Below are 27335 nucleotides of genomic sequence, written 5' to 3' on the forward strand. Positions count from 1 at the left end.
ACTAATACGAGTATTGCAATACTTCTCTGAATAGTAATGGAGCTACAAATATCAGAAACAGAGAGCGGGAGTCAGTTTATAAAGGCATACAGATCTGTGTTCTGGTTGTGAGAAGTAACTAAATCTATTACAGTAGCAGTGAAGCAAAGTGTTCAAAAGAAAAGCACACAGCGAGCAGAACCATTAATGGCCTAAACTTCTGAAAACTACGCTAGATTGATTTCTTCAGAAACTTTCTATGCAACTGGACCTTTTAATATACCACTTAGGATTATTTACTGATTTACCATATATAGCTCTGCATAAAGAACTACACAGAATGTTGAGAGGGAATCCTCCTATTGCCAAGTTGCAGGCCCAGTTCCAAAATAGCACTTGAAATAGCTACATCTTTTCTCTGGTCCAGCTCAAGGGAAGGAAGAAATTTGACTAGGGGCATGCAGGAGTGGAAGCAAAGTACACATTAAATTAAGACATTATAACAGCAATAGATGTGAAGGTGCTTTTTGGATTATTTCGTTCCACTAAAGAAAATCTGCTCCCACTTCACAAAAGAAAACTCCCACTATCAGCAGGCAGTGTTCATTTCACAAACTTTTCTTACTTTGTACTATGGTAGAGCAGGCAGTTGTGTATAAAACTGTTTATCTCTTCTGTTAAAATCCTTACATTAATTACACAGGAAAAACAGAAATCAAGGAGACCCAAAACTCTTCCTTTATTTTAATTATTATCCTGCACAGTTGCTTTAGGAAATGAGAAAGCATCTTCTGAATAAATTTTTCCTTTCAAAAACTCAACTGCATCTTCATTTGTCATTTCCTGAAACTTCTTGTTCTGAATCTGGAAGAAAGTAAAAGTGAAGGGCACATTATTGTCCAAACTACCTTGTTCTACAAACCAAGTGCTCAGTGATGAGAAGGCCACAGCAAGTTGTATTCTGAAAAAAAGTTCATTTGAATAATTTATTCTATAAAAATCAAGGAAATAAGCCAAGGACACATACATTTCTTAGGTACAAAGAAATAAATGGATTGATTTCTTTCCCTCAACTATTTATTTACTGATAATAATAAGTACTAGCTTGTCTTTTACTGTTCCTCTCTCCTTTCTCCCTAGTGACACCACCACCCTCCAAGCAGAAAAGATATACAATTGTCACTCTGGAGAAAGCTCACCATCCCTGGTGAACCTTCATGCTTTGTAGAACTAAGCCTGACCTTGTTGAGTACCAAACATACTCTTCACTGTGCTGATAAAAGGACTGAATCAGAGACAGTAACAGAACTCTTCTTACCAGAATCACATGATAACCCAGTTTATTTAGATGCCGCATCTTCATTGCCAGCTTCCCCTGAGGATGTGTTGTACCCAGACAGAAGGCAGACACAGGAGCAAACAGAAAAGCCAACCTGCAACCAAGAAGAGTAGGGAAGACTTCATTGTACAAATGCAGAATAAGCATTTTTAAGACAACAATTCAATGACGTCCATTAATACTGCAGAATACAAGTATGTGTTTCTGGTATGCAAAAATATCAGGACTGCACAAATGTCATTATCCTCTTCCTTCTTCAGATGTAAGTAATTTATACTTTTCTTCCATAAGCTTCACACAAGTACCAGCATCTACCCAAATACCTACAGCAGAATTAAGTGCTTAGATTTCCACTTCTCCACAATGAGAAGGAAATAGATCAACATTCAACATTCTCCATTAATTTGACAGATTCTGCATTTACTTTGATCCTTTGCTAATGATGTTCAGAATCAGTCATTTCCTGCCATAAAAACCTACTAGGAAAGGTGAGGAAAGCTGAATGCCTTGGAACACCAAGTTTCTGTTACACAACTCACTAGCTCTGCTTTTATCAAAAAGCAAAGTGTACAAAATACAGTGATCCAGCACACATGTTAAGTATTACCCGATTTAAGTAATGCTTAAGCATTACTTAAACAATATATGTCTTGCTTCAGTTACTGAGAGGTCATTCTTCTACACAAGATTAATCACCTAAAATGTGGATATGATGATCCTTTTTATTCAAATTATATTTCAGTAGCTGAATTAACTGCCATAACATACCACTAAGATGAAAATTGTTAAGACTTGAGAGAATAACTGAATGTTTAATCAGACAAGTACTTTTTAAAAAATGACTACCTGCATTCATTACAAGAGTATCAGATCACTGTGATGCTGCCTCTTTCTCTGAAATGTTAAGTGTTAGCTTCTGTTAGAAGAAGGTATCAAGCTGGATAAATTCTTGCTCTGCCCTGGCATGGCAACTTTTGCATATTCCAGTTAGCACACATAACAATTGAGTTATCTACTTTGCTTTTGCAAAACAGTGAACCAAAGAAGTAACGGGATGGGATACATGCAAATAAAACTAGCCTCCTAGGAAAAATATGCAGTCAAAAGAAAATACCTCTGAACTTGGGAGTCAGGATGATCATCTGTGGCAGCTATAGGGAGCACTTTTGTTCTGTCTGAATCCATTCTAATTTCAAAATCTGAAAATGAAACAAAACATTTAAGTCTGCAAGATGTTAAAATTAATGTTCTCATTTGAACCCATTAATTGTTCAAATTATTTTCAAATGAACAGCTCATTTGAAAAAGTTAATAGACACCATCATTGGTCTGTTCCTAATTGCTGTTCTCCAATAATTGACTACTGATAGCTTTTGCATCGCTGCAATGAATATATGGCTGTAGCTTGCACATCTCCAGAAGAAATAATTTTTTTTCTGGAAACTGCAGATTTAAGTTTATGGAGTGAAATCATTGTTTAAAGAAACTACTCTTGACTGCAGTAGGTCATGCCTACTCATATTTTCCTGCAATCTAATTCCTCATTAGAAATATTTAAGAATAAAATTATTATGAGTCCACAAAAACTGATAAGCTTGGTGGCTGGCAAAAAAAAAAAAGCAGTATCAAAACATAAAAGAATCCAACAGAAGGTAATATCCCATTTCATAAATCAAAGTAGAGCCTAAACCTTAGCAAGAACTTCAGAGAAGAAACAAGAGAACAAAGAAGAACAAAGGAGAACAAAAGGCAGCTGCTGTTTGGCTTTACTTCTAACATGATTTGGTACTAACGTGACAACTCTCTGAAAGCTGGCCACATCGGACTTATGTACAATTAACATCTGCTTGCTGATGGCTAACAAAAAGTCCAAAGCACTTTTGTAAACACGAGAAATCATAAAAGTTTTAGTAAATGGACTTAAATACTTCAACAGAAGCATCATAAAAAGCATATTCATGAATCAATGACATCTTTTGTTAAAAGACTGTATCTTCAAAGTGTTAAACTTTTACTCATTTGCACCCTATGCAAATTTATTATTTTGGGGTATTGTAAATCCATATTAAAAATAATATGACAGTAATATAGCTTCATACCAATATGGTATTTGTATGGCAGCTGAACATTTTGCTGAAACATGTTCTCATCTCCCAGAAGTTCTATCAGTGCCTCCTGAGCCTTCCTGAGACTAAGAGGTACTAATGAGGACAAATTCTCAGTCTGCACAACTGCAGGCTTTCTGAAAGAAGGGCTGTCAAGTTCCATACATGTTTTCACACAGTGAAGCATCATTGCGTTTGGTTCTTTAAGATCATCTGAAAAAGAATACAAAAAATATTACATACAATGTATTATACCAGGGATTTTTTCACGTTATTATCATTTACAGTCTGTTCTAGCACAGCAAACTCCACTGGACTAGTCTACTAGCTGTACAAAATTGTAATGTGGAAACCAAATTCTTCTACAAACAATTCCATGTACCTCATTATAACTCAGAGCATTCCAAATCCCACTTTTATTCATGATTCCAGGTACTAAAGTTATTTTACAAAGTTTAAGACTTCCTGTGTTTTAAAAAATGCCCGAACATCTACTGACAATACAACCCCTATACCTCACACATTTTTACCATCTCCACAAATCCCATCTTTACCTCTTGTCATTTAATTGCACACCTACTATTAAACTGTTGCCACCATGGGGCTCAAGACAATAAACCTGATTCCATAGTGGAGACCCAGATCACTCAGATCACTATCACTACATCAGCTTTGTCTTGAGGACTTCAAATTTAATATTAATCTTGTTTATCTTTTAACACAAGTGCAACAAATTACAGACACAGGCAAACATCCTGTTTAAAACAAGAACATGACAAAGTAAGGTCTGACCTGACAGTATAAGTTCATCCTTGCTCTCCTTTTGCAGCAGCTCATCAAGTGCACGTTGGGGAAGACATCCTAAGATGCCAAAAGAATACACTGCCTTCAGCAGTTCTGTGTTGGAAATCTGAGGCAGGAATTTATTCAAGCAGCTGTGAAGAGTCTCAAAAAACCTTTTCCAAAAGCAGAAGAAAAGTATTTAAATACAGAAATGAGGCTATATAAAATACATATTTCAAACAAAAATACAACTTAGAAATCTTTATTATCTTGTATAATTGTATTTTGCGTTATCTGTACATTAGTCCTTGATTGTTACTTTGAGGATACAGCTACCTATCAACAGATCTAGTAGCCTGGTCAGTCTAGAACCAAAGTCTTCACTTGCAGTTAGAGAAAAAAATTCTATTTAGAAAAAATATGAAGACACAGCAATTTACTTTATAGATGAATGAAACAGGATTATGAGCTCTTCCAAAAATGTAACCAAATACTAGTTGCCATACAGTATTCTATAATGACTGTGTACCATATTATCAAGCACTCTAAATGAAAACCTACAGCTGCTTTTGGGCTGTGGGAACATAGTTGAGTCGTGAATACACTCGGAGAACAACCAAAAGGTTTTTCAAGTTAAGGAATTCAGGGTCTTCTGTCACCTTTTCAGCAAAAATACCCATCAACCCACTAGGCTGAAAGCCAAGTACCTCACAGGCAGAGAGAAAGAGGATCATCTAAAAGAAAAGAGAGTTTAAGTCAACATACTTATCAATAAATAGAACAGCATTTTAAAAATGCAACTATCAACTTCATCAGATTGGTATTCATAAAAATTTGCTCTCCAAAGATCAAACACAAACATGAAGAAATGTAAGACAGAAGCATCAGATACTCTGTCAGTACCACTATAATTATTTGGCCTCAAATAATTTACCTGTCTTTTGTCCCAAAGGTAGGCAGTAGAGTTAACATAGCCTGCTAATGCTGAAAACAGTTTTACATTGCGGTACTGGAGAGTGTAACAAGCTTCCAGAATGAGTATTAACTGCCAAAATGGAGCATCTTGGACATTTTCTGTAACAGAAGATCAAAGAAGGACAAATGATAAAAAGCAATGGGAGCTGTAGGTTGGAAACATTGAAACATTGTAGGAAAATTTGGTTAAGGGATGGAAGAGGGGAAAAATACGACGATAAGAAACTGTGGAAGACTGAGACTAGCTAAGCAAAACTCAACTGAGCTAAAACACATGAAGAAAGTGAGAGAAGGAAGAAACCGAACTGAGCCAGAATTAAGCTACAATACATTATCAGCAAAAGGGGACAAATTAACAAAATAAGCAAGAAGATTGTGTTCCCAGAATGTCTTCTGTTCCAGGATTTTTGATTTTCAGCATGCACTAAAAAAATGCTGAAGTCACTGGTCCCTCTGTGTATGCCACCTGGCCTGTGTGCTGAGTGTGGTGAAAGTCCCATGGGAGAAGCCAGCATGTGTAATTAAAACATTGTGTCCAAACACATGAACAAACAGGACAATTAAAGGCTGTACAAGCAGCCTCAACACTTCTGGGTCATTTCTGCTAAGAATGCTATTTTGATACACAAATTATTATGTATTTTAAGCATGAATCTACACATACTGACCACATATACTTATGGAGTGTATTATTAGAAAGGTATGGAGAGAGGTGAAAGCATTAGCTTTCATTTAATGTTTTTAAGGGCTACAGCATGAGGTTAGTTATTAAGCAATCCTCAATAATTAAATCTAGTAATCAAGGAAACACTATTTCCTTTAGTTTACCAACTAATCACACTAAGTCACCAATCCATCCTGCAAGTTGTCAATTTCCAATTCAGATTTTTAAATAGAATTTTATTTGAAATCTCTTTTCCTCACTAGAATTAAATTATTTTTCTTAAATCCTGTGTACAGAAAAATATGTGAATCAATGACAAGAGCTGTTTGATTTTATTATTGATCAGTAATTTTCTGTCCTGCTGCTTGTCAAATGGCTCCACATAACTATAATATCCTGTAAAACAAAGATGTTTCCTGAGTTTTAAAGGAAATCAGAAAAGGGAGATGAGACAATAATTAGGAAGAATTTGGTATGAAGAAGGGAAATTTAATTAACATGTTTTTTCTTACCCTGGATCTTTTTACTGCAGGCATTCAGGATTGGAAGGGAACAATAATTCATTGCAACAAGAGCCCAAAACATACGCAGAGCATTCGGAAGAGTCAAACCGTCTATTTCTCTCAAAACTGCCATCTAAAGTGAATCAGAGTTTATTAAATCCTTCATTCTTCAGGTATATTATCATTGATTTCTGGTGAAGACATTTTCACCAAAACTTTCCCAAGTTCCTTAGTTCAGATTTATATGAAAGAAAAAGAAGCAAAAACCAGTAAAGACATAAAATAACTACTCTCAATTTCTTAATACACAATTATAGCAGGTCAAGTGCTCTAGAAATGTGTACTACACAAGTTTCCAGCAATTTGCCTTTATATGATTATTTTAAAATAAAAAAGTCTCAGTAAAAACACTGTGAATACATATCTTCTACCAACTCTTAAAAAACTGGCAGAAATAAAACTGACAGTTAACTTAAAAGTTCATAGTAGTCCAATTATGGTTTTGCATGTGCATGAAAGCTGTAAGCCTCCAAAGTGATCCAATAGTATGTGAGTGGCCTGTATTTAATACAAACACCCAGCTACAAATGGGGACTGAGGCAGAGAAGGTCAACTCTGATGCCACAAAGGAGATTTCATTTACCAAAGCAGTAATTAGATTGATATAAATGACAGTAAAAATGAAACTACCAAGTATATTGGCTATGAAAGTACAATATTTTTACTGTAAACATATTGGAGGTTAAATACAAAATGCACCTATGATAAGAAATTACACTGTAAAAAAGTAGCACCCTGTGGGTGCAGAAAATTAAGAGCTCCCTTTAGTTAACCAATGCAAGTGTTATTTTCCTCTCAGTTTTATGTTTCATGAATGCTATTACAAATTCTTAACATCAGAGTCCTTCAGTTATGTGATGAAAACACTAGCAGGCCCTGTTTGAAAGAAGTTTCAAAAAGGGTTTTTTAATCAGGGGATGAAACCCAGTACATCCTGCCATAAAACCTACAGCCTGCTCCCAACCATTATATTTCCCAGGGGACCTTTCACATACACAGAAAAACGACCATGAGCTTGGGGAGTTCTGGCATCTCACTCTCATCAGTCCTCCTGCCTCATATGATTACTGGACACAGTCCCATCACAGACCAGTTTTCTGTCACCTGGTCTTCAGTCACAAGCTGGGCCAGGGAATCTGGGAACAGCCTGCAAGCACTTCCATGAAACACCATGTGGCCCAAAAGGTGAGGGCACTGCTGTTCTACTGCTTCAAGTCCTTTTGTTACCAACCTCCAAATATAAGTTCTTCCTAGAGATAGAGCTCGACTATGATGCATACAGCAAACACAGTTACTTTTCTATTACATTTTCTTTCAGTGTCTGCAAAGAATGACCCACAATGTATAAACAATGCAAGAACACAGGCTTTGTGAGAGTAAAATGAGCCTCCAAATAACTTTACCTCCAACTTCTTTTTCAGAAAGGCTGGTGCATCTTTTCCCAGGCATTTCATCAGGTTTTGCAGAATAAAGATGTCTCTGATACTTGAAATTCGCTGCTCCACTAGCAACCTGATGGAGAAACACACCAAAGAGCTCTCATCATTTCAGCAGAAACAGGTAAGCACCCCCATTCTTCTTCACTAACCCCCAAGTTAAAGCTGTAATTCCCTGCTCCTCTCTCACCTCTTTTTTTTAAAATGCTGGCATAACTCTACGTGACATAGTTGCAGCACAGATATTTTACACATGGAAAAAATATAAATGCTTTCCTAACATTATCCTGATAGATGAATATTGTTCCTGATGCACTTACAGCAGGGGCACCTGATCAGGCTGCACATGTGACAGTGCAGATATGAGTGCTGTTAAGCCTCAAGGGATTAACACCCTTCTGCAGAAAAAGAAAATTGCACATTTTTATCTTTAAATCATCTATGGACAGGCAAGCTCTGAAACAGACAGAAAACTCAGGAACAGACACAGAAAACGACTGGATGCAAGTGAGGAATAAAACCAAACAAGCAGTGCTGTGGGCTGCAAGAACAGAAGTGTCTATCACAACACAGAGATCATAAACACAAGGTGAAAGTGCACCCTTAGGACCTCCTTTTCTGGATCAAAGGGCAGTATTGTAATTGTTATATCTGAACCACCCTTAAATATACCTGTACAGGTAAATATACCTACAAATATATGAACAGTCACTTTCTAAGGCAGTGCACTGGTCTGAAATACATCCCTGCAAATGGGCCAGAGTTCTGGACATCAAAACAGAGAACTGCAGATGGGTCTCCTGCTTTCCACAAACTTCTAAGAACTGTGTACCTGTGCTTCCAGGAGAACCTGATTTTTAAGTATCATATCCACTTTCGCAAATCAGAATGTTATACAGGATTCAAAAGTACTAATCCATGGCAAGTTTTGTGATAGCCTTAGTAAAAGCAATCTCTTGGGAGTGAGCAGATTGGTTACACACATAAATCACACTGGCCCAGAAAAAATACACCACAGCCAAAGAAGTTGTGCTGATAAATCACTACACAGAGGGACTTGCTGGAATGCAACTAGTCTTCATCTTAATTTTTACTAACTAAACTGACAGAAAATATTCCCAGGCTGTTAAACAATGTTTTTCATAATGAAAAATCAGATAGGTCCCTAAGTACAATAGTCTCATTACCTCCTGTCTGCACATAGATAAAAGAGAGATAGATATGTGAAGGGACTTGATCAACATCACAAAAAAACTATGTTGGTGGAGCTGAAGTCAGAACACAATCCCTGCAGACCAGACAAGCACCCTTTACCACTGGAAGCCCTCCTCCTCGAAACTGCAAAGACAGTGCCAAAATTCACTGTCTAGCACAGCTCTTATCTCATGTGATAACTTAAATCCTAAAACCAAAGATGAATCTTACGTGCAGACACTCCCTTGATGATTTCTAACAGATACGTACTCAAATGACATTTAAATACAAAGAACATGTGAAAGATATATTTTTCTCACTGTAATCCAGCTTGAAGAGCGCTCACATTCTTGTCTTTATCCATCCCTGCTACAGTAGTTGCCAAAACTGAGACACATCGGTTATCAAGTTGATTGAGCCTCTCCTGTTAAAAGTTTTGACGTCAGATTACTTCAAACCAGTAAGTTTCAGAAAACAAAAACTGACCACTCTTAATCTGTATTTGCCATTTTCTTTTTCCCCTCAACAGTCAATTTACAAGCTTTAATTCTGCAGAGACCCTACAAGATCTCACATCAGTCAAACTTAGATCATTTGAAAGTGGTAATGATTTTTAAGACTTCTCCTCTCTTTTAAATCTGAAACCTGGCAATAGTTTCAAAAATTAAGGAAATCAGAAGTACACACAAATGAACCACGGGAACTGTTTCCATGGAACATCAGACTAAACCAGGGATGTAATCCAACTCTCTCTGATGCTGCACAGACTCCCAGAATTACTCACGAGGTTTCAGCCCAAATTCTGAAGGTTTTTCATACTTACTTGGCACACTCTCAGCAAAGTCTGGACTAGGAGTGTGTTCTGAGGCACGCCGAGGCTCACCAGGGCGTGCAGGCTGAACACCAGGTCCCCCCGTGTCATCCTGCGCGCGCTGCACAGCAGCTGCTGGCACAGCTTCACGAACGCCGGGTGCTCGAAGACCAGCTGCTTCTCGTAGCGCTGCTGCTCTTCCGACAGGTTTTTGAGGAGCCTCCAGGCCATGGTTAAAGCGTTTGCGTAGTGCTTACTGGAAACTGCTGCCTCTGAAGCCAAGTCCAGTGCATCACAAGGACTGGTGCAATTCCGGAGACTGGTAAAGAACGGATCACTATGATCCACTGCACGCTTTGGGTTGAAGCTCCCAGAATCATACAGCTTCTCATCTTCCAAGGAGCTCTGGGAAGCCTTCTCACTCACCAATGCCTCTGCTCCTGTGCTAAAAACATCTGTCTTTTGAGACAGAAACCGAACAGATGATCCATGCAGAGAAGGCAAAGTATTTGAAAATAATTTCCTAAAGTCCACATTTGTCAAGGGATCCCTGTATCTGCCAATCCTTAAAATGTGTTTCCTTGTTGTCGCTAAAGATTTGGGCGTGAGCACAGAACTGTACCTATGCACGCATCTGACAGTATTTAACAAATAACTGATTTTATTATTCATTTTTGCCAATGCCCCATGCATAGACTTGAAACGCCAACTCAAAGTAAGGGATCCGACGACATTCTACCAGTGGAAACAGTTCTGGAGAAACTGCATAAGATCACGAATCTGTAAAAACAATCGAAAATTATGGATTAGCTACCAGACTTTCAATTCCTACAGTTTCAACTGCCAAATCTGTGCACTTTTACATGAAGGCAGAGTTGGTAAAAGATCCCTGGGAAACGGTTTGCAGAGAGGCTTTTATTTGGTCTCCTACGTTTCAATCAAATTTCTCAGCCCAAGGACAGCTCGAGCATCAACCGTTGCTTCCTGTTTGTTGCTCTGCCTAAGAGTTTTGCCGGGAAGCACAGTGTTTTCCTAATGACAGTGTTTCCCCAGGCAGACGCGTCCCCGAGGGTCCTGCAGCCCTTCAGCAGCGGGTGACAGCAGCCCGCCCGCCAGCCTGTCCCAGGCTCCCTGCCATCCCAGGGAAAGCCGCCTGCACGGCACACCCGCGGCCGCTCTGCCCGCGCCGGGGAGAACCGCTGGCTTTCGGGATCACTTCCCGAAGGACAGTACAAGGAGACGGAGGTCTTCCGGCGGCTCCGCACCGGCTCGGAGCCCGCGGTCGGAATGGCGGGGATGGCGGCGGGCGGGAAGGGACCGGGAAGGGCCGGGGAGAGCCGCGTCGGGACTCCCGGCAGCTCTGTTACCTCACACGCGGCGCCGCCATGACACCGCCCCGCTGCCCGCCAGCTCCCGGCGCGCCTCGCGAGAGGGACGGCGCGGGCCGAGGGACAAACTGCCACTTTGGCGCGCGGCGCGTTGCTGAGCAACGCCACAGCGGCGGTTGCAGGGCGGCGCGCGCATGGCCAAGTTCGTGGTGGCGGGTGAGGGGAGCCGCGACCGGGCGGGACAGCACTGCGCCGGCGGCACCTCGCACCGGCACCGGGAACCCGGGCGGGACAGCACTGCGCCGGCGGCACCTCGCACCGGCACCGGGAACCCGGGCGGGACAGCACTGCGCCGGCGGCACCTGCACCGGGACCGGGAACCCGGGCGGCACCTCGCACCGGCACCGGGAACCCGGGCGGGACAGCACTGCGCCGGCACCGGGGAGCCGGGCGGGACAGCCCCGGCGGCAGCAGCTTGCCCCGGGAGCCGGCGGGGCAGCTCGCCGTGCTTTGCAGCGGTCACCCCTCCGTGCGGGCTCACCCCCGTGCCCTCTTTGCGGCTCTCCGGGAGCCGAGTCCTCACAGCGCGCCGGCTCAGCCGGGCCCGAGTCAGCGTTCCCCCTTCATCCAGCCCGGGAGGCTTCAGCCTCTCTGCTGCTGTCCCCACAGCGGTGGCCCCCTTGGCCCATTGAACGCTGGCTCGAGAGTCTGTTTCACCTGCAGTATTACCCTTCCTTAGCTGGCTCACGTTAAACGACGTTTGGTCTTTTAAGCCTTGTCAGTGAATGTCAAAATAATGCATTTGTGCTACTCTTGCTATGTTCACAGGTAGGGCAAACTGCCCGTACTATGCCAAAGCTGAACTCCTGGCTGACTATCTCCAGACTAATTTGCCCAACTTTAAGGTTCACAAGATTACTCAGCACCCTGACGAGTGGGAGGTAGGGAATTCTAAGTCAAGTTGCTCTACAAGCAAAGAAATGTGCTTCTCTGTAGTATGTTTCTTCTCTTGTATTAGTGGTTTGACATGTGGATGGAGGCGCTGCAGAAGCAGCTTTGGCTGTGAGAGCCAGCCAGAGAAAAGGTTTCAATGTTTTGAGCAGCTGACATCTCTGCGAGTCTTACCACAGAAAATGGGCATAAAATGTGGGCCAGCCTAAAGCTGTATTGTCAGTAACAATACAGTAACAGTACAGGATGGTTTTGATTGATTGGTTGGTTTTCTGTTTTTTATTTAATGTATAAATGGCTGTTCAGCCTGCAAATTTTTTGCTCTGATTGCATATACCTTCAGAGTTGTTACTTGTCAAAAGCATTTGAGGCATTCAAGGGCTTTGAGTTACAGTGGAAGTATGAAGTTAAATATCACATATTTGTTTACAATGTGGATGGCCCTTTCTGAGTACTTATGCTGTAGACATGCTGCCATGTCTACACTGTAGTTCCTATAACACTTTGAAAAAGCTTCAGTCTTACTCCATGAGATAGACAGTACTATGATATTTATTAACCTCAGATATTTTCTTGACACCTCTGCCAAGTAACTTTAACAGTTAAGTGAAAAACAATAAGCCCTTTCACCTTAGTTACCTTCTGTGGCTAATTAAGAGTTCTTAGGTTACCCACTGCTTCACAAAATTGCTAACTTCTGTATCACCAAGAGAACTAAGTGAAATCAAGACTTTTAAGTGAGCTATCCCAGTGTATCATCATACCTTGCTTTGTGTTATTCCCCCGTTTTGTGCCTGCTGGTACATAAATTCTGAAGTATCTTGTAATTATGTATTGAGAGGAAATAGTAAGAATGCTTGTAGCTGTAATGTTTAAATGCTGTCAAATGTGAAGTATTAAATCATTTGGTGGGTATGTTTACATCAGCAGTGGCTTCATGACATCTGTGAAACAAATGGATGGGAACACAGGCAGTCTCCTATCATTTGGAGAGAGCTGTTGGACCGTGGAGGGAAGGGTCAGCTTCTGGGAGGACTTAATGATTTTCTGGAATATGCTCAGGTAATAAGCTGCCTTTAATACTGTAAACCCATGTTTTACAATGTTGTTCCTTTTTCCTCCTTCAAATGTAAAATAAAGCTATTGTTAATGTTACCTTGACGGATTTGTGCTGCCATTTGATTAGAGATCATCCTTTTATGTTCTTAGCAATATTACGCCATCACTTCAATGATGCTGAGTGAAGAAATGTTAAGCATTGCTGAGGAGAACCTGCAGGCACATCTTGAAATTGTAAAAGAGGAAGAAGAGATTAAAAGTCTTATCAAGCCTATGCAGATCTGGATCACCAGGTGAGAGTGAAGAGGGTATCTGTGAACTTTTACTCAGTTCAGAAGAATGCACTTTTTCCTGTCACATATAACAGCTGTGACCATCTGAATTTATGCACAAATCCCTGTAATTTGATGATTTGGATTGGGATCTGCATCCTTCAGTATGAGCAGTGAGTATATAACTTAGAAATAATTTATGCCTTTTTTACCTTTTAGTCCAGTTTAAATGAGAGGTGTGAACAGACATCATTTGGACCTCAGATCAGTTTAGGGAGCAGCAAGCATTTACAAAATAAACTAGAAATTTTATAGTGCAGCTATCTTGCATTAAATGTTGTTTGAAATATTAAGTAGGTAAAGTCTCTTGCAGTTCTACCTTTAAAAATTTCTTAAATTGTATTTCTAGAAGTCCTAATACAGCACCTTAAAAATTGTCATTTTATCAAAACATCAACTTTTAAGTGACAGCATTGACTGAAATGCACAGGATGGAAAAACCTTCAAATGAAAGGAGGACCCAACTGTTTTAATTCTTAACTGTTAAAATGACAAAAAGAGCAGTAAGGGATCCAAGCTAATGGTATCTTTAAATGTAATCAAATACAAAATAAATGCCTTTGTGTTTATGTAATACTTCCAAACAAGCAGTTGTTCATTCTTTGTAGCTCACTGTAACTTTTCTACATCCTTCTCTTACCAGTGCATCAGCTCCAATCTGTTATCATCTGATCCCTCTGTTGGCAAATGGAGAAGTGTTTGGGATGACCACAGAAATCAGTATCCATTTGCTTGACACTGACCAGTCTAAGGAAATTCTTTGCAGTATTGTAATGGAAGCTGAAGACATGGCGTTCCCACTTCTCCGCAGTATTTCAGGGCACACAGAAATAGATCAGGCTTTTATTGAAGCTGATATTATCATTGTTCTTGATGATGTCCTCTTAAACCTTGAAGTCCAATCCCTTGAGAACTACATCAGAGAAGTGAGTGAGACCTGCCAAGTGTATGCTCCCTTGATTGAGAAGAATGCCAAGAGTGAGGTCAAAGTAATTTCATCAGGAAAAACCTTTGCAAACCTTAAGGCAACGATGATTAGAACATACGGCCCATCCATTAGGCCTGAAAATATCATTGCCATTGCGACATCCTGGGAAAGTGCAGCTAAAGCCATGCTCGCCAGGAAGCTGAATATGGACATAGCAGGTGAATGTTTATATAGGATTTGGGGAACTCAGCACACTTTTGGGAGTACACATTTCATTTCAGAACACAGTTGATATGTATGCAGAAGTGCAAGCACAGTGGTGCACCCACTGAATTTCTTGGCTGTACAGAAGGCCAGGGTGTCTTTTGCTTGCTTCAGAATGCAAGTCTGCCACACTCGTGTGTATTTCATGCTAAGGAGGAAATATGGTAAGGAGGACAGTTGTGTTGTAGATTGGGAACTAGGACTTCAAGATTGCATTTTCACTCTGTAGTGCATTGTTATTTTGGAGCTGTGAATAAACATAACAACATACTGCTGTGCAGATAATGAGAGTAAAGTAGGTCTGTGTTGTAGTATTATTTCGGGATTAATTAACTTTCATTCTCGAGTCAATTGTTATAGTTTGGTTATATTTGCACATCTCTGCACTGCATAGCAAAGGTGTGCTCTAACAGTCAGCTCAGCGTCGGGATTCTTTAAGTGTTGCATAGATAGAACTGGTCCTTAATGACAAGTCTAGATATTTGGGAGCCTAATAAAGTAGAAAAGCAAGTTAATAGGCTGAATAGCCTATCAGCAGGTTATTTGAGAAAATCCTTTTTACCAAAGCAGGTAGTTTTTATTTTTTTAATGATTGTTTTTATTGTTTATTTTTACAGGATTTTAAAAGGAACATTGCTTTATGTTTGCAATATGATTTGTTACTGTTTTTAATAGTTAATTATTTACTAGATTTTTATCTATTATTTACAGTAACATGATATAAATTAAAGTTCCATTGTCAGCTTGTGATGAGGTTTCATATATTATGAAGAACTTGGTTGCATTTTTCAGAGCAAATAATTTCTGCTAGCAAGGCAGGGCACTGATTTGAGTAATTAATCTTGAAAGGGATTTCTGAAGCCTATTTTTCTGAAACTATTTGTCTCTTCACTAATCTATGTATTTTCCTCTGTTACAGGAGTTAAAGATGTGATTGTTTGGGGAAATATTACTGGCTCTAACTACATTGATTTGTCACATACAAAACTTTATGGATATGAGTCTGCTATTTGGGGCCCTGCTAATTTTCAACGTCCTTTGTTGAAGGTGATTTATGATAGGTACAGTACAGATTTATTTCTTTAAAGTAAAACTAAATAACTGCTTTTTATCCTTGTTTATCTGAACTGTGTAATAAAACATCAGAAAAGGTTTTTGTTTTCAAGATTTGTCTTTACTGATTGGCACTGTTCATAAAGGAAATCACAAGCTGAGATACTCCATGTGCAAAAGAAGTTGAGTAGTTCCTAGTGCTATACATAGTTCTGACTCTCTGGCCATCTTTTTTTATAACTATATTTTTCCTACATTTTAAATGGATATCTATTCTATTCTGTTGTATCATGAGCAGTTTATAAGAAGTAATGAAAGTCCAGGTAGTGACTTAGATATCTATTGCATGAAGAAACTTTGAAATAGTATTAGACAGATATCTGTTCCTGAATTAGAGGGAATAGGCCTGAGCATGCTAATGTTGTCAATTTCCAAAACCAGATGGTTTGTTAACATATTTGAAAAGGATACCTTGTCAGCTAGATAGCTTCCTGTGGAAAGAACAGTACCAGAGAAAGGGTGGATGCAGTGAGAGGGCAGCAGATGTGACATGCACCCCGGCCTGGCTATATGGAGCTCCCACTCTGCTCTAAACCTAGCATTTACTGGAGAACAGACATTTCTTTTGTCCTATGCGTACTGAGCCTAGCAGAGGGAGATTATGCTTCATGGCTGGGTTCTTACATAAGGCAGTAATACCCATAAATTACAATAATAATAGAGGTTATGACTTGAGTAAATGACCTAACTTTCATAGGAAAGTCCTACTTGTTACTTTTAAAGCTCCTTTTTGTTAGACTTTTTTTTCTCTGTCTGTAAATGCCTTGCCTTCAGTAATGAAGTTTGAGTGAGTTTTGACTATTTTCTTTCCTTGGATATAGTTATTTTTTTCTCTAAGAAGCTACTCTTCCTGCAGTCATCTTAGCTTCTCATCCCTTTTCCACCCATTTTTTTGTTGGTAGCGAATGGATCCATTCAGATTTCCTATCTGCACAGAGTACACTGAGTTCCCGGGTGTCTCGTTGTACAGGAATATTACCTGCTCATGCCATAGCCACTGTGCTGCGGTACTGGTACCATGGCTCTCCTTCTGGGGAGATCATTTCTGTGGGAATACTTAGTAAAGGTAAATCTATTTTTGCTTCACATGTTCTCTTGTCGCTTTGCCCTACATGTTATAGCTTTGCCCTATCTATAATGTTATTTTTAATCAATATTTTTAATTTAATAAAAGCTTGTAAAACAACCAATGTGAGGCTAAGAGTTTGTTTCATCATAAGAACTTCCAGATCTAACAGAGCTTGTGATGATACTCACTTTTTACAGGCATGTCTTAGGTTAATATTGTTTTTATGCAGATCAGCCCTTAGTCTTCTAGTTTAAATGCTTTTCTGATGTATGTGTTTTGTGCAAGAACTCTATAGTTCTTAGAGCCTAGGCTATAAAAGGCCTTGTGTAGTTATGTGAATCAATAAATGGAATATGTCACAGTAGCCATTTAACATTTCTATGAAATAAATAATTTTTTCCCTTTTTATGAGATGTACAGCTGGTAGAGCAATTGTGTTACAACACAGGAAAGACACCTGTTGGAGATGGTCCAGAGGAAGGCGACACAGAATGATCACGGGGATGAACACCTCTCTTACGAAAAGAGGCTGAGAGAGTTGAGGTTGTTCAGCCTGAAGAAGAAAAGGCACTGGGGAGACCTTGTAGCACCTTCCAGTGCTTAAAAGTTCTTATCAGAAAGATGGGGGCAAGCATTTTAGCAGGGCCTGTTACAACAGGACAAGGGGTAATGGATTTAAAGTGAAGGAGGGTCAATTTAGATTACATATAAATAAGATTTTTACAGTGAGTGTGGTAAGACACTGTAACAGGCTGCCCAGAAAGGCAGATGCCCCAACCCAGAAAACATTCAAGGTCAAGTTGGTAGGGACTCAGATACATTTGACAATGTCCCTGCCCATGGCAGAAGGGTTGAACTAGAGACCTTTAAAGGTCTCTTGCAACCCAAACTAGTCTGATGCTATGATTCATGTACGTCTAAATAAAGTACAAAGTTACAGTAAAAGGGACATTCTTTTTTGAATTGTAGACTGAAAAAGGCAGTCTCCATTTATACTGAGACCTTATAGTTACAGACTTTTGCAAGTCTGTAGGATGTTATGTTGACACTGGTGGGGATGTGATCAGAAATAACATGTTCCGTAATTGTTTTCCCTTCTTCTTCAGGTCAGTTTCGCATTCCCGAAGGAATTACTTTCTCTATGCCAGTGAGGTTCCAGAATGGTAACTGGGAAGTCATGACAGAATTAGAAATTAATGAAACTACCCAAAAAGTTCTGGGACGCTTATCCCACGAGCTGGTTCAGGTGAGTATTTCTTGTGTATGCCCATTCTGCCACCTATGGGCACGTTGTGATACAACTTTGAACACTGAGACCTTGACTCTGTGAGATGTACAAACTGCACATGTGCACTGATGCATGGTAATGACCATGTATTTATAAGCATAAGGGAGTATTTGTGTATTGAAATGAACAGACAACTGTTCTTCTGCCCAAAGAGGAGATAATAAAATAAGTTTACCTATGTAAAGTGTAGAATTTGCACTCCAAAGTTCAGCAGGCTTTGTGCAAAACAGAAATATTACCTTTAATTTAATGTTTCTACATTCTATGTTGATTTTGCTAATGTGGTATTCAGAGTATTTCTAAGCTAGAAGACACATATTTTGGCATTTTATGGCTGTGACGCTGCATGAATGAAGGCCAGACCTTACTAAAATTAGGGCTTTTCCAGAAAATACAAAATCATTTGAGCACTAATTTCATCATGAACTTCTTGTCACTTAGTGAGGCAAAAAGATTTTATTTTTACTATTGAAATACTAAAAAAGACTGGTCCCAAACTCTACATTCTAGCTTCAATCAGATTTTGTAATCTTCAGTCATACTAGTAATGTGTAAGAATTATTTTGTTTTAACATATTTTAAGTTTGTGCTAGGAATCATAGCTGATTAAAAGAATGGGTGGTATTAAAAGTGCTTTTTCTTCCATTTAGGAAAAGCTCGTTGCACTAAAGGAAATAAAAGAAATGCATCCATATGAAGCAGAATAAAAGCTCCACATCTTCTCCCAAGCGTTGCTGTGCTGCTTTTTCTATTTAGCTTGCTTTTTAGGTTCTCTGTCCTCATTCATCAAAATGAGAACAGATGGACACTAAAGCATGTTTTAGTTTTGTTTTTTCACTCTTTCTCTATTCTCAGGTTGTGAAATTCCTGCACTTTCCCAATGTTCTTGCCATTTCTTTCTGTTTTTCATTTCTACAGACCTTTTCCCAAGATTGTTTTGTTTCTCCCTTCCTTCAGTTTCTTTCCAGTACTTTTGTATAAGCCCTTCCTGTTAAGAACTATGAGCTGTTCTTCTCCATTAAGGGCAGGCTGAAGAATGGGGAAACTATTTGGAGCTTGATGCCCAGAACATCTAGTGAGCACATAAGCCTTTGGTTATCCATGTTTGTTTCTTGGGAAAGGACTGCAGACACAATAAGATATTCTTGATGAATGCAGAATTCAATTATTCAGCTAATCATGACCTTGTTTAACCCAGACAGGAGTTTCCCAGTTAGATAAGAGTGTCCTTCCCTGTCTGCTCTCCACATGTGTGGCACTGCTGTTCTGTAATGCTGTCCCATTCCTCTTGTGTTACCGTTAAATGCTAAGCAGAGGCCTTCCCAGTGATGTGCTTAGTTGTGGCCTTCTCCTGTGACATCAATATCAGGTGTTCAAGCATTCCCAAAGTGCCCTGCTTATCTCCCTGCATGTGGGAGTGTTTTAGGAGGCTAGCAAAAAGAGCTAATGTTTTTGCTTTTTTTTACAGAAATGGAAACCCTGCCTACTGGGTCACTTTAGCTAGAGTTTTTTGGAGGAGAAAATGCTGGAAATTTCCATCTTAAAATAAGGTTTCCGTTGCTCAAAAGAGCAAACCACAAAGAAAGTCTAAGCATGCTGTAGTTTTGCAGTATTTTCCTCATAAAAAAACAGCCAGTAAATCTATAGGTGGAAAAATATTTCAAAACCATTGTGAATATTACATTCTTAACATGCAGACCAAAGTAAAATTCCTACTGTTTTTAATGAGTTTAGGATTTCATTTGCATCCAGCAACTTATTTCTTCAGACCAATAAGCGATTGCAAAAACATAGTTAAATGCCTAAAATGTTCATATGAAAATTTTGAGCAGGACTGTCACATACAGAGTAGCAGTTTTATAATTCCAAGTATTTGTTTCAGAGGTGCTGAAACACAGTAATTTTGTAATAAAATGTCTTCTTAGGCAAAATTGATTTTTAACACAAAAATAGAAGTTCATACATTTCCTTAGTGACAAGATAATTTTTGTTTCCATGTTTTTTTTATTTATTTCATGAGTTTCAAGGCAATACTCGTGTTGTAATTTTAACATAATTAAATTCTTATCTAAACATAATTGTTGAGGAACCACTTTCACTTGCTTGTTTTTGGTGGCTTAAATGATGGAGACTGTGTTAATGAAATGTTACTGTACTTGCTAATTTTTTATCAGATATGTTTAAAGCAAAATACAAAGCTTCCTGTTCTTTGAATCAGTTACATATATTTGCAATAAATTAATTATTTCTGTTCAAATGGAGGTTCAAGCTCTGAATAGGGATAGACTTCTTATGTGAGGAAACCAAGAGGAGTGTATTTGCATCAAGAGGCTGATTAGGACAGGATGAGAGGGATGTCTCACTGGTCTAAGAAAGAGGAGCTCAGAAAGCGGAGGTATCACAAGGGGGCTGGAAGAGTAGGGTTTTATGTAAAGTGTATGTAGGAGATGCAACATTTAGAGGAACTGAGATATTGTTATAAGTGTCTTTATGTAAGACTTCCCATGGAAATTGTAGAGACAGGTATTGTAAAAAGTCTTGAAGAAAGGGCTTAGGTATCATTCATTTCATGAGGAGGTGGTCTCCAGGGAATTAGTATCTAGTAGTGTATGCACAGAAGATCAGCTGAGTTTCTGAGGAGCATCTGGAGGCAGATGTCTCAGGAGAACATAGCAGGGAGGGATGCTACCAGTAGTCTCTACAAACTACCTGGTTTTCCTATAGTTCCTTCTCCAAGACAGAAGAGCAAAAGTCAGCTTCTCTAATGTGTATTTACATTTGGGCTTTGTCTATATGTATGGGCTTTAGCAGACTTACTCTTTGAATTCTTTTATTCTGCCTGTGGAGATAGTTCAAACAAACTGCAGCTCAAGCACCAACACTGCAAGGATGTTAATGGAAAGAAAATAACTGTTCCTGCAATATCTAGCTAGGCTTATTCAACTTCTGAGTCACCAACTGAAAACCTTTTTCCTCAGAGGGAGTAGAAAGAAAAAAAACTGTTTGGGATGTCTCATGTATCCTAAAGTATTCTGACTGTATTTGTCTAGTGGTCTGCAGGGAAATTAGGTCTTTCCTCATGGAAACATAAGGGAATGGAAAAGTTTCTTTTCCTAGGTTTTGCCTGTGAGAGAAAGAATGAATAAAAATAATAGGAAACCTAAAATATGGTAACATATTCAACGTTGGTTACAGTTGTAATATAGTGATTGGCTTAGTCATCACTAAGTTTGGGTTTTCTGTAAGCAATAAGCAATTTCTGGTACACATTTTTGCACACGTTACTAAGTAATGTTATGTATACAGGATATTCATGGTATTAATGACTCCTGCTACCTAGGTGTTCAAGTAACTGTTAAAAAATTTATGAGAAAGGGCTTTAAGCTAAATGTATGTGTCTTATAAACGTTATATATAGACTCCTCATAAACCCTAGCATTTGGGTGTACTGAACAGCTTTCTGGTTGGTCTGAACAATTCTTATTCTAGGACATTACCACTAGGGCTTACTCTTTTTCTTCTTTGTATAGCTGCCCCAACTCTTTGTTACAGCACACTGTGCTTTCTGCATTACTTGTCAGCTTCCACCTCATTTTCAGTCTCTATGGCAACACTGTTTCTCAGCAACTGGGAGATGCTTGGTAAAGGCCCCTCAATTTAGAAATATTGCACTCCAACCATAAAAAAATGCTTTGAAACAAAGATCAAAGAAGTTTTATCTTTAATAATTCAGGATATTTATTACTAATTAATTAGTGTTCTCTGTTTTGACTGCTTAGACAATTACCTGATACTTTGATCTGGGCCTTTGCTAGGCATTTGTTGTGAGCAGCTTTAATTTAAAAGCAAAACCTTTAGAATTGTGTCTTGAAGTCAACTGTTAAGTGACTTTTAAAACTACTGGACTTCTCTAGCGGTGCCATCTGACTTCTGGACCTTTAGTAAGTAATGACAGGAAGGTAAGTGCAGCTACTGTATTTAACAGGAGACAATAATTTTGGCCTTTGAGCAAAACATAGAATGTTTTCACCCTTCACAGGAAACAAAAGTAATTGTACATTCTTTTATGCATATTTTAAATGTTGATCATATGTTGTCTGATTTCAAAAGAAGAAAAGTCTCTGTGATCAAGTCAATTGATCTGTTGGGAGGTTTCTGCCTTACTTCACGTGGCTTGTCTTTCTCTGTACTTTAATTTAATTATGTAGCATGCTTCAAAATGCATTTGATTTACTAAAGTACGTATTCTGTGGACCTGTAAGGCAAACAAATTACTTATAAGTAATCAAATGTTACTTTTCTTTCACATTCCACTAGGATTCAAGAAAAAGGCTACCCTTGTTCTCCACATGAGAGTATTCGTGTTAATGGGACCAGAATTTATAATTGTAACAATTTATTTCCTGTATATTTGTACATAATTTTATTTTTCTTTGTTTTCTTAAGTGTTTTTCATTATTAAAGCACACAAGTAACTGAAATATAACACATGGGCTGAAACAGTGAATCAATGAGCAAAGTTACTTCAGATTTCATGAGCGACAGATACTGCTTCTACTTTCATATTGTGTTCATGTGCTAACACTGAAGTAAATTCTGTTCGTTTCACCAAGGCAGTCCTACTGCAGTCAAGATCTGGACTGTTCACAGAGTTTTGTATGTGAAAATATAGACTGTGCATACATTAATAATGTCTTTTGTAACTTTTTGGAGGGTGTATTCATAGATATGATGCTATGCAATGATGGCCAGTATGGTAGTACACATAAACACGTTTAACTTTGAGACCCTGAATGAATACCCTAGTACAAGGCTACAGACTATTTTGCCATATGGGTAATTTAAATGTTAGACATTGTCCTGTACTGGATAAAGATCTGGTCATCTTACAGTAACTATCAAGCACTCATAGATTATGCATGCTGTATAATTCAATAAGTCAGTGGATCTGTTCTTATTTGAGTGAGAAAATTCTAATGAGTTCTAATTTGAGTTTAACCTGGATATTTTTATATTCATCCACTTTCTATATTTTATGGACCTCTGATGCAGAGAAAAAAAAGGAGGCAAGCTGTGTGTTTGTAAGTCTGCCTTCTAGGTTGCTACATGTAGCTTTCACTAAATACTTATGTTTAATTCATTGCTCAGTGTCTTCTGATTTCACTGATTTCCATACATGGACTTTTCCATCAAGCTGTGGGAAGCATTTACTACTGCAGCTATTTTAGGAGCAGTTACATCATATTTTCATATATTTTGCATATGAATATATATCTATAGGCAAAGTTACTTTCCTGTGTAAATGCTGGGCAGATCTGTAGTCTTGCAGAACCCTTAGTAGGGAAGAAAATAGAATAGTGGAAAAGAAACATAGTGGTGTTTCTTTCAAACAAGGACTTCAGTAAAAACCATGGCATTGTAGTCTTGAATGAAAAAGACCATTAAAGGAAATCTGTATCCCAGTATTTTATGTATTTAAAATTATGTTATTTAGGGACTGAAACACAAAGTTGCAGCTTTCACCAATTAAAATTGTGAGAAGCATGCTTATGGTAGACTCAAACATTTTAGATCATTGAATATTTGTGCTTCATAATTGGCCAGTATTCTGTCATGTTTCTGACAAATGATCAATGATTCTCACTGAAAAAATGTAATAAGTAAACATTTGTTTAAGTTCAGATTTAACACCAAATTTATTTTTTAAGTTTTAGATAATTTTCAACTTTTTGTTTGTTCTAGCAAAATTTCCCTTTTTTCTCCACAATAAACCATATAGATGGCCTTTAAATCTTGTGCAACTTAGATCTACTATACCTAGTATTTTGCAACTGCAGTGTTAACTGAAAGATAGTTACTACAGTTAATTAATATTTATATTTCTGTGTTTGGAAGTGTAATGTAGTTTAGAGCATTAATGAAATAAATCCTAAGGGGAGACATTCAGCTTCCATTCTCACAGGGACATAACTACTTTTGCTTTCAGAGTTTAAATAAGTGGATTCATGGTTAAGCTTCCTTTTTCCCTCCCATATCAGCTCAATTAGAAATAATGCCAGCTCAGCCTAAAACTTTCATTCTGCTTGAAAATTCTAGAAAATACGTGTGAGTAATTGCAATCAATGAATTTTGGGAAGAGTCTGGAGTAAATATATGCCTTCTGTGACGTGAAATTGTACAGTGTGGACTGTGTAGTAATCCTGCGTGTAAACATTGGACTTTAAATAGTGAAAGATCTCATTTCCTGTACTTAAAACTGTTTTGAGGATTGGTTTTGCCCTGCTACAGTTTTGCAGTTACTTCAATTACTCCTATTTTATGCTGAGCAGAGAGCTTGCAATTTGCTGGCATTTCTCTGCACGTGGCACCAAAACTATTTTGTTTTATGTAATTCTGTTTAATTTAATTTCTGAAATGCATCCAGTAAATTGTTCAGATTAAAAGGTTTAATTTGAATGGTTCGATATGTCTCTGTCTAGAATATGTGGTTTTACACTTTGGTTTGTTTTGTTATAGAATGCCTAATGCCATCTGTTCATTTCAAATGGATCCAGACTTCCAGGGTAAGGATTTTTCTTATTTTTTCCAACTTTTCTCAAAAGGCATTTCTCTGTCTTTGAGAACAGAAACTACTGAATTGTAATGAAATCATGGCACCTTGAGAATCTCTGTGCTGTAGCACGTGAGTGACAAATTACACAGCTGTGATATCCTACCTTTATTGTTGGATCTGTCCTGGCACCTTCCTTGCCATTATCACGTTGACTTATGGAATGGTCAGGCACACAAGGGCCATGTTCCCTAATTTATAATATATGCTAAGTTTTTTCCCATATTCTGGAATAGGCATGAAGGATGGCCATATGCTTCCTTTTTGAGTGCAAAATCTCAGCAGGTACTTCATCTGCCACAGAGCAAATATCTCAAAATGCAGACTAGCAGGTAACCAGCTGAAGATGTCAGGAATCAGCACACTCTTCTGTGTGTGTAGGAGCTCCTTTGTCAGCTTCTCAACAAAGGGCATTTATGCTTCTTGAGGTGAAATTTGACCCACAGCAGGATGATTACATGCTGGTTTTCTGTCCAGAGGGAAGCTCCTTTCCTATGAGAAATTAAAGACTTTAATGTCCCTAAATAGCCTCTCGTAGATAATAATTCTAAAATGCTTTGTATTTTTGGTTGGGGTTTTTTTTCTTTGCTATTTCACTTGGGTGCCCTCGCAAGTTAATTCTGGAACTGTGCTTGACAGGCACAGAATGCCCTGCTTTGAGGCCACATTTTGTCTGTAAGGATGGACTTGAATTGAGTAGCAGATGGCTACTAAAACAGATTCCCTTCACTTAGAAAATCATCTTGTGCATGGAAGGTGTTTGAGTTGAATCGTGTATATTTCTAGCATTTGTATTTGAAAATGAGCATTTCGAACTTAATCTGTAGCCTACTGAAAACTGTGGGAGTTGTTCTGTTGTTTTCAAAAGGGCTTTGGATCAGTTTATTGAGGAAAGAACTGATGATGTATGGAAGTCAAAACTAATTTTTCACGTTGTATGACATGCTACACACCATCTCCAAATAATATCACAAAACGTACTATGACAAGAGCAGGACTTAACAGATGGTACAGCAGTTATTGGCATCTTTCTATAGCTTAGAGAGCATCTGGGAACCAGCAGAGCCCATAATTTGCTGACTATTAATATTAATCTGGTGTGTTTGTTGGAAACCATTGCACACAGATTGGCTTGTTTTCAGGCTGAACAGGTAAAGTGTTTTGTGAGTTATTTCTCTGATTTGTACGTATTTGTTGCTTATCTTTAACCTTAATCAACTGTGCGTAACTCTTCCTCTCTGAAATACAGGGAGAAAGAGTTTCTGAGGACAGAAGGATAACTATGATAAATCCCTTTCTAGTTTCTGAAGTTTAGTGAACAAGCCTTTTTTTTTTGTCTTGAAGTTCTAAGTATGTGTGTAAAGTATCAGGTATAGGTCATGGTCAGCATCTCTTACCTTCCACTCAGAAAAACATTCTTTAGTAATGTGAAAGAAATGAGCTGAAATCATATAACGGTATAGGATTTAGTCAAGCAGATTGAGTGGGTTTGCTAAACAGAGATATCAAAAGTCAGTTGCTCTGGTAAACGGCTTATCTTCTTCTGCAAGTCTCACATGTTGATCTTGACAGAATATTTGTTTAGTGCTTGAAACAATATGCATTCAAAATAGTAACCCTGCTGTGCAGACTGACAAACTATTCCTTGTAGAAAAGCATCTCTATTTAAAAAACCTGTTTGCCTGAAAAAATATTATTTCATTATGATCTTGGCTAAAGTATGTGTATTGCATTACCCTCATAACCCTTTTTCTGGTCCATGAATAAACTTGATTCCCAAAGAAGCAGATGTGCTCTCCATGTTAAATTCTGTTTTTACAACTCATCATGTCACTGTTTACAAGAAGACTCTTCGCCCCCAAAGTTATTTGAATTAAAAAAATGTTTTCTTTCTGTTTTCTTTTTGTTTTCCCCAAAATTTTCCTTCAGAGTTTTGATCAACTCCAAACTCCAAATTTGTTTGTTTTGATTTTTAGTTAGTTTTGAATGAACCACTCTATTGTAATGTGTTTGTTTTCTTTCACAGAGGCTTTCAGTGATGTTCAGAACTCCGTCTACAGAACAGCCCTGAAACTACGCTCAGTACAAAGTCTTTGCCAGTGTTAGTAGCCAAAGAGAAGCCTGTGCTTTTACAGGGAGGAGAATCTGTATAAAATTTGCATTGCTGTCACCATGAGTTATTATGCTACTTTGCTCTCTTATTTTCCACCATAGAATTTCAGAATGCATTACAAACACTTAAGATCTAGATATTGCTTCATATACAAATTGATTACTTTTTCCTTTTGAATGTCAATGGAAATATATTAATAAAATTCTAAAATTACGGGAGAATCAAATTATTGTTACAATCTGCAACACTGCTATGTAGACAACACTGACAGTTATTAATCTCTATCTTTGTATTATCATGCTCATGAAAAGTCAAATTCTAATGTGTTTCTTAGGAGCTGATTTATTGGAAATAATCATGGCTTATTGAAAATGCATTGACTGCACTATTAGAATTAATGAGAGCAAAATAAAATATGATAGACCAGAAAA

General features: G+C 38.3%; 2 protein-coding genes across 5 annotated transcripts; one reads left to right on the plus strand and one right to left on the minus strand.

Annotated features, from left to right (window-relative positions):
- Positions 1-696: 696 nt before the first annotated feature.
- Positions 697-11299, minus strand: FASTKD2 (FAST kinase domains 2). Of its 2 annotated transcripts, XM_085066216.1 has the most exons (12): positions 11217-11299; positions 9862-10629; positions 9359-9462; positions 7812-7920; positions 6358-6481; positions 5141-5280; positions 4768-4940; positions 4216-4379; positions 3418-3636; positions 2433-2517; positions 1298-1412; positions 697-843 (listed from the first exon to the last, which is right to left on the minus strand). In XM_085066216.1, the coding sequence occupies exons 2-12, from the start codon at positions 10540-10542 to the stop codon at positions 724-726; spliced, it is 2034 nt and encodes a 677-aa protein (XP_084922342.1). In that variant the 5' UTR covers positions 10543-10629; positions 11217-11299; the 3' UTR covers positions 697-723. The 2 variants fall into 2 exon arrangements, with proteins under 2 accessions (XP_084922342.1, XP_084922343.1); XM_085066217.1 differs by lacking the exon at positions 11217-11299 and having other exon boundaries at positions 9862-11210.
- MDH1B (malate dehydrogenase 1B) lies at positions 11235-27335 on the plus strand. 3 transcript variants are annotated; one of them, XM_085066220.1, is made up of 11 exons: positions 11281-11393; positions 12006-12118; positions 13056-13190; positions 13338-13480; positions 14163-14665; positions 15631-15772; positions 16727-16890; positions 18000-18139; positions 18832-22122; positions 24698-24744; positions 26818-27335. In XM_085066220.1, exons 1-9 carry the CDS (start codon positions 11372-11374, stop codon positions 18886-18888), a joined length of 1419 nt encoding a protein of 472 aa, XP_084922346.1. In that variant the 5' UTR covers positions 11281-11371; the 3' UTR covers positions 18889-22122; positions 24698-24744; positions 26818-27335. The 3 variants fall into 3 exon arrangements, with proteins under 3 accessions (XP_084922344.1, XP_084922345.1, XP_084922346.1); XM_085066218.1 differs by lacking the exons at positions 24698-24744; positions 26818-27335 and having other exon boundaries at positions 11235-11379; positions 18832-23834; XM_085066219.1 differs by lacking the exons at positions 18832-22122; positions 24698-24744; positions 26818-27335 and adding an exon at positions 17306-17436 and having other exon boundaries at positions 11235-11379; positions 18000-18129.

This window comes from Lichenostomus cassidix, chromosome 7 (genome assembly GCF_008360975.1).
Source record: "Lichenostomus cassidix isolate B80296 chromosome 7, HeHo_3.0, whole genome shotgun sequence".
Taxonomy (NCBI): domain Eukaryota; kingdom Metazoa; phylum Chordata; class Aves; order Passeriformes; family Meliphagidae; genus Lichenostomus; species Lichenostomus cassidix.

Bases quoted from the DNA above. Each gene is read 5' to 3' on its own strand.
- MDH1B (XM_085066218.1), top strand. From the start codon at position 11,235: ATGACACCGCCCCGCTGCCCGCCAGCTCCCGGCGCGCCTCGCGAGAGG. The intron at 14,666-15,630 runs GTGAATGTTTAT...CCTCTGTTACAG, and splicing joins GCTGAATATGGACATAGCAG to GAGTTAAAGATGTGATTGTT. The intron at 16,891-17,999 runs GTAAATCTATTT...CTTCTTCTTCAG, and splicing joins TGTGGGAATACTTAGTAAAG to GTCAGTTTCGCATTCCCGAA.
- FASTKD2 (XM_085066216.1), bottom strand. From the start codon at position 10,542: ATGCATGGGGCATTGGCAAAAATGAATAATAAAATCAGTTATTTGTTA. The intron at 4,941-5,140 runs GTAAATTATTTG...CTTTTCTTTTAG, and splicing joins ACCTTTGGGACAAAAGACAG to ATGATCCTCTTTCTCTCTGC. The intron at 4,380-4,767 runs GTAGGTTTTCAT...CTTTTGGAAAAG, and splicing joins CCCACAGCCCAAAAGCAGCT to GTTTTTTGAGACTCTTCACA.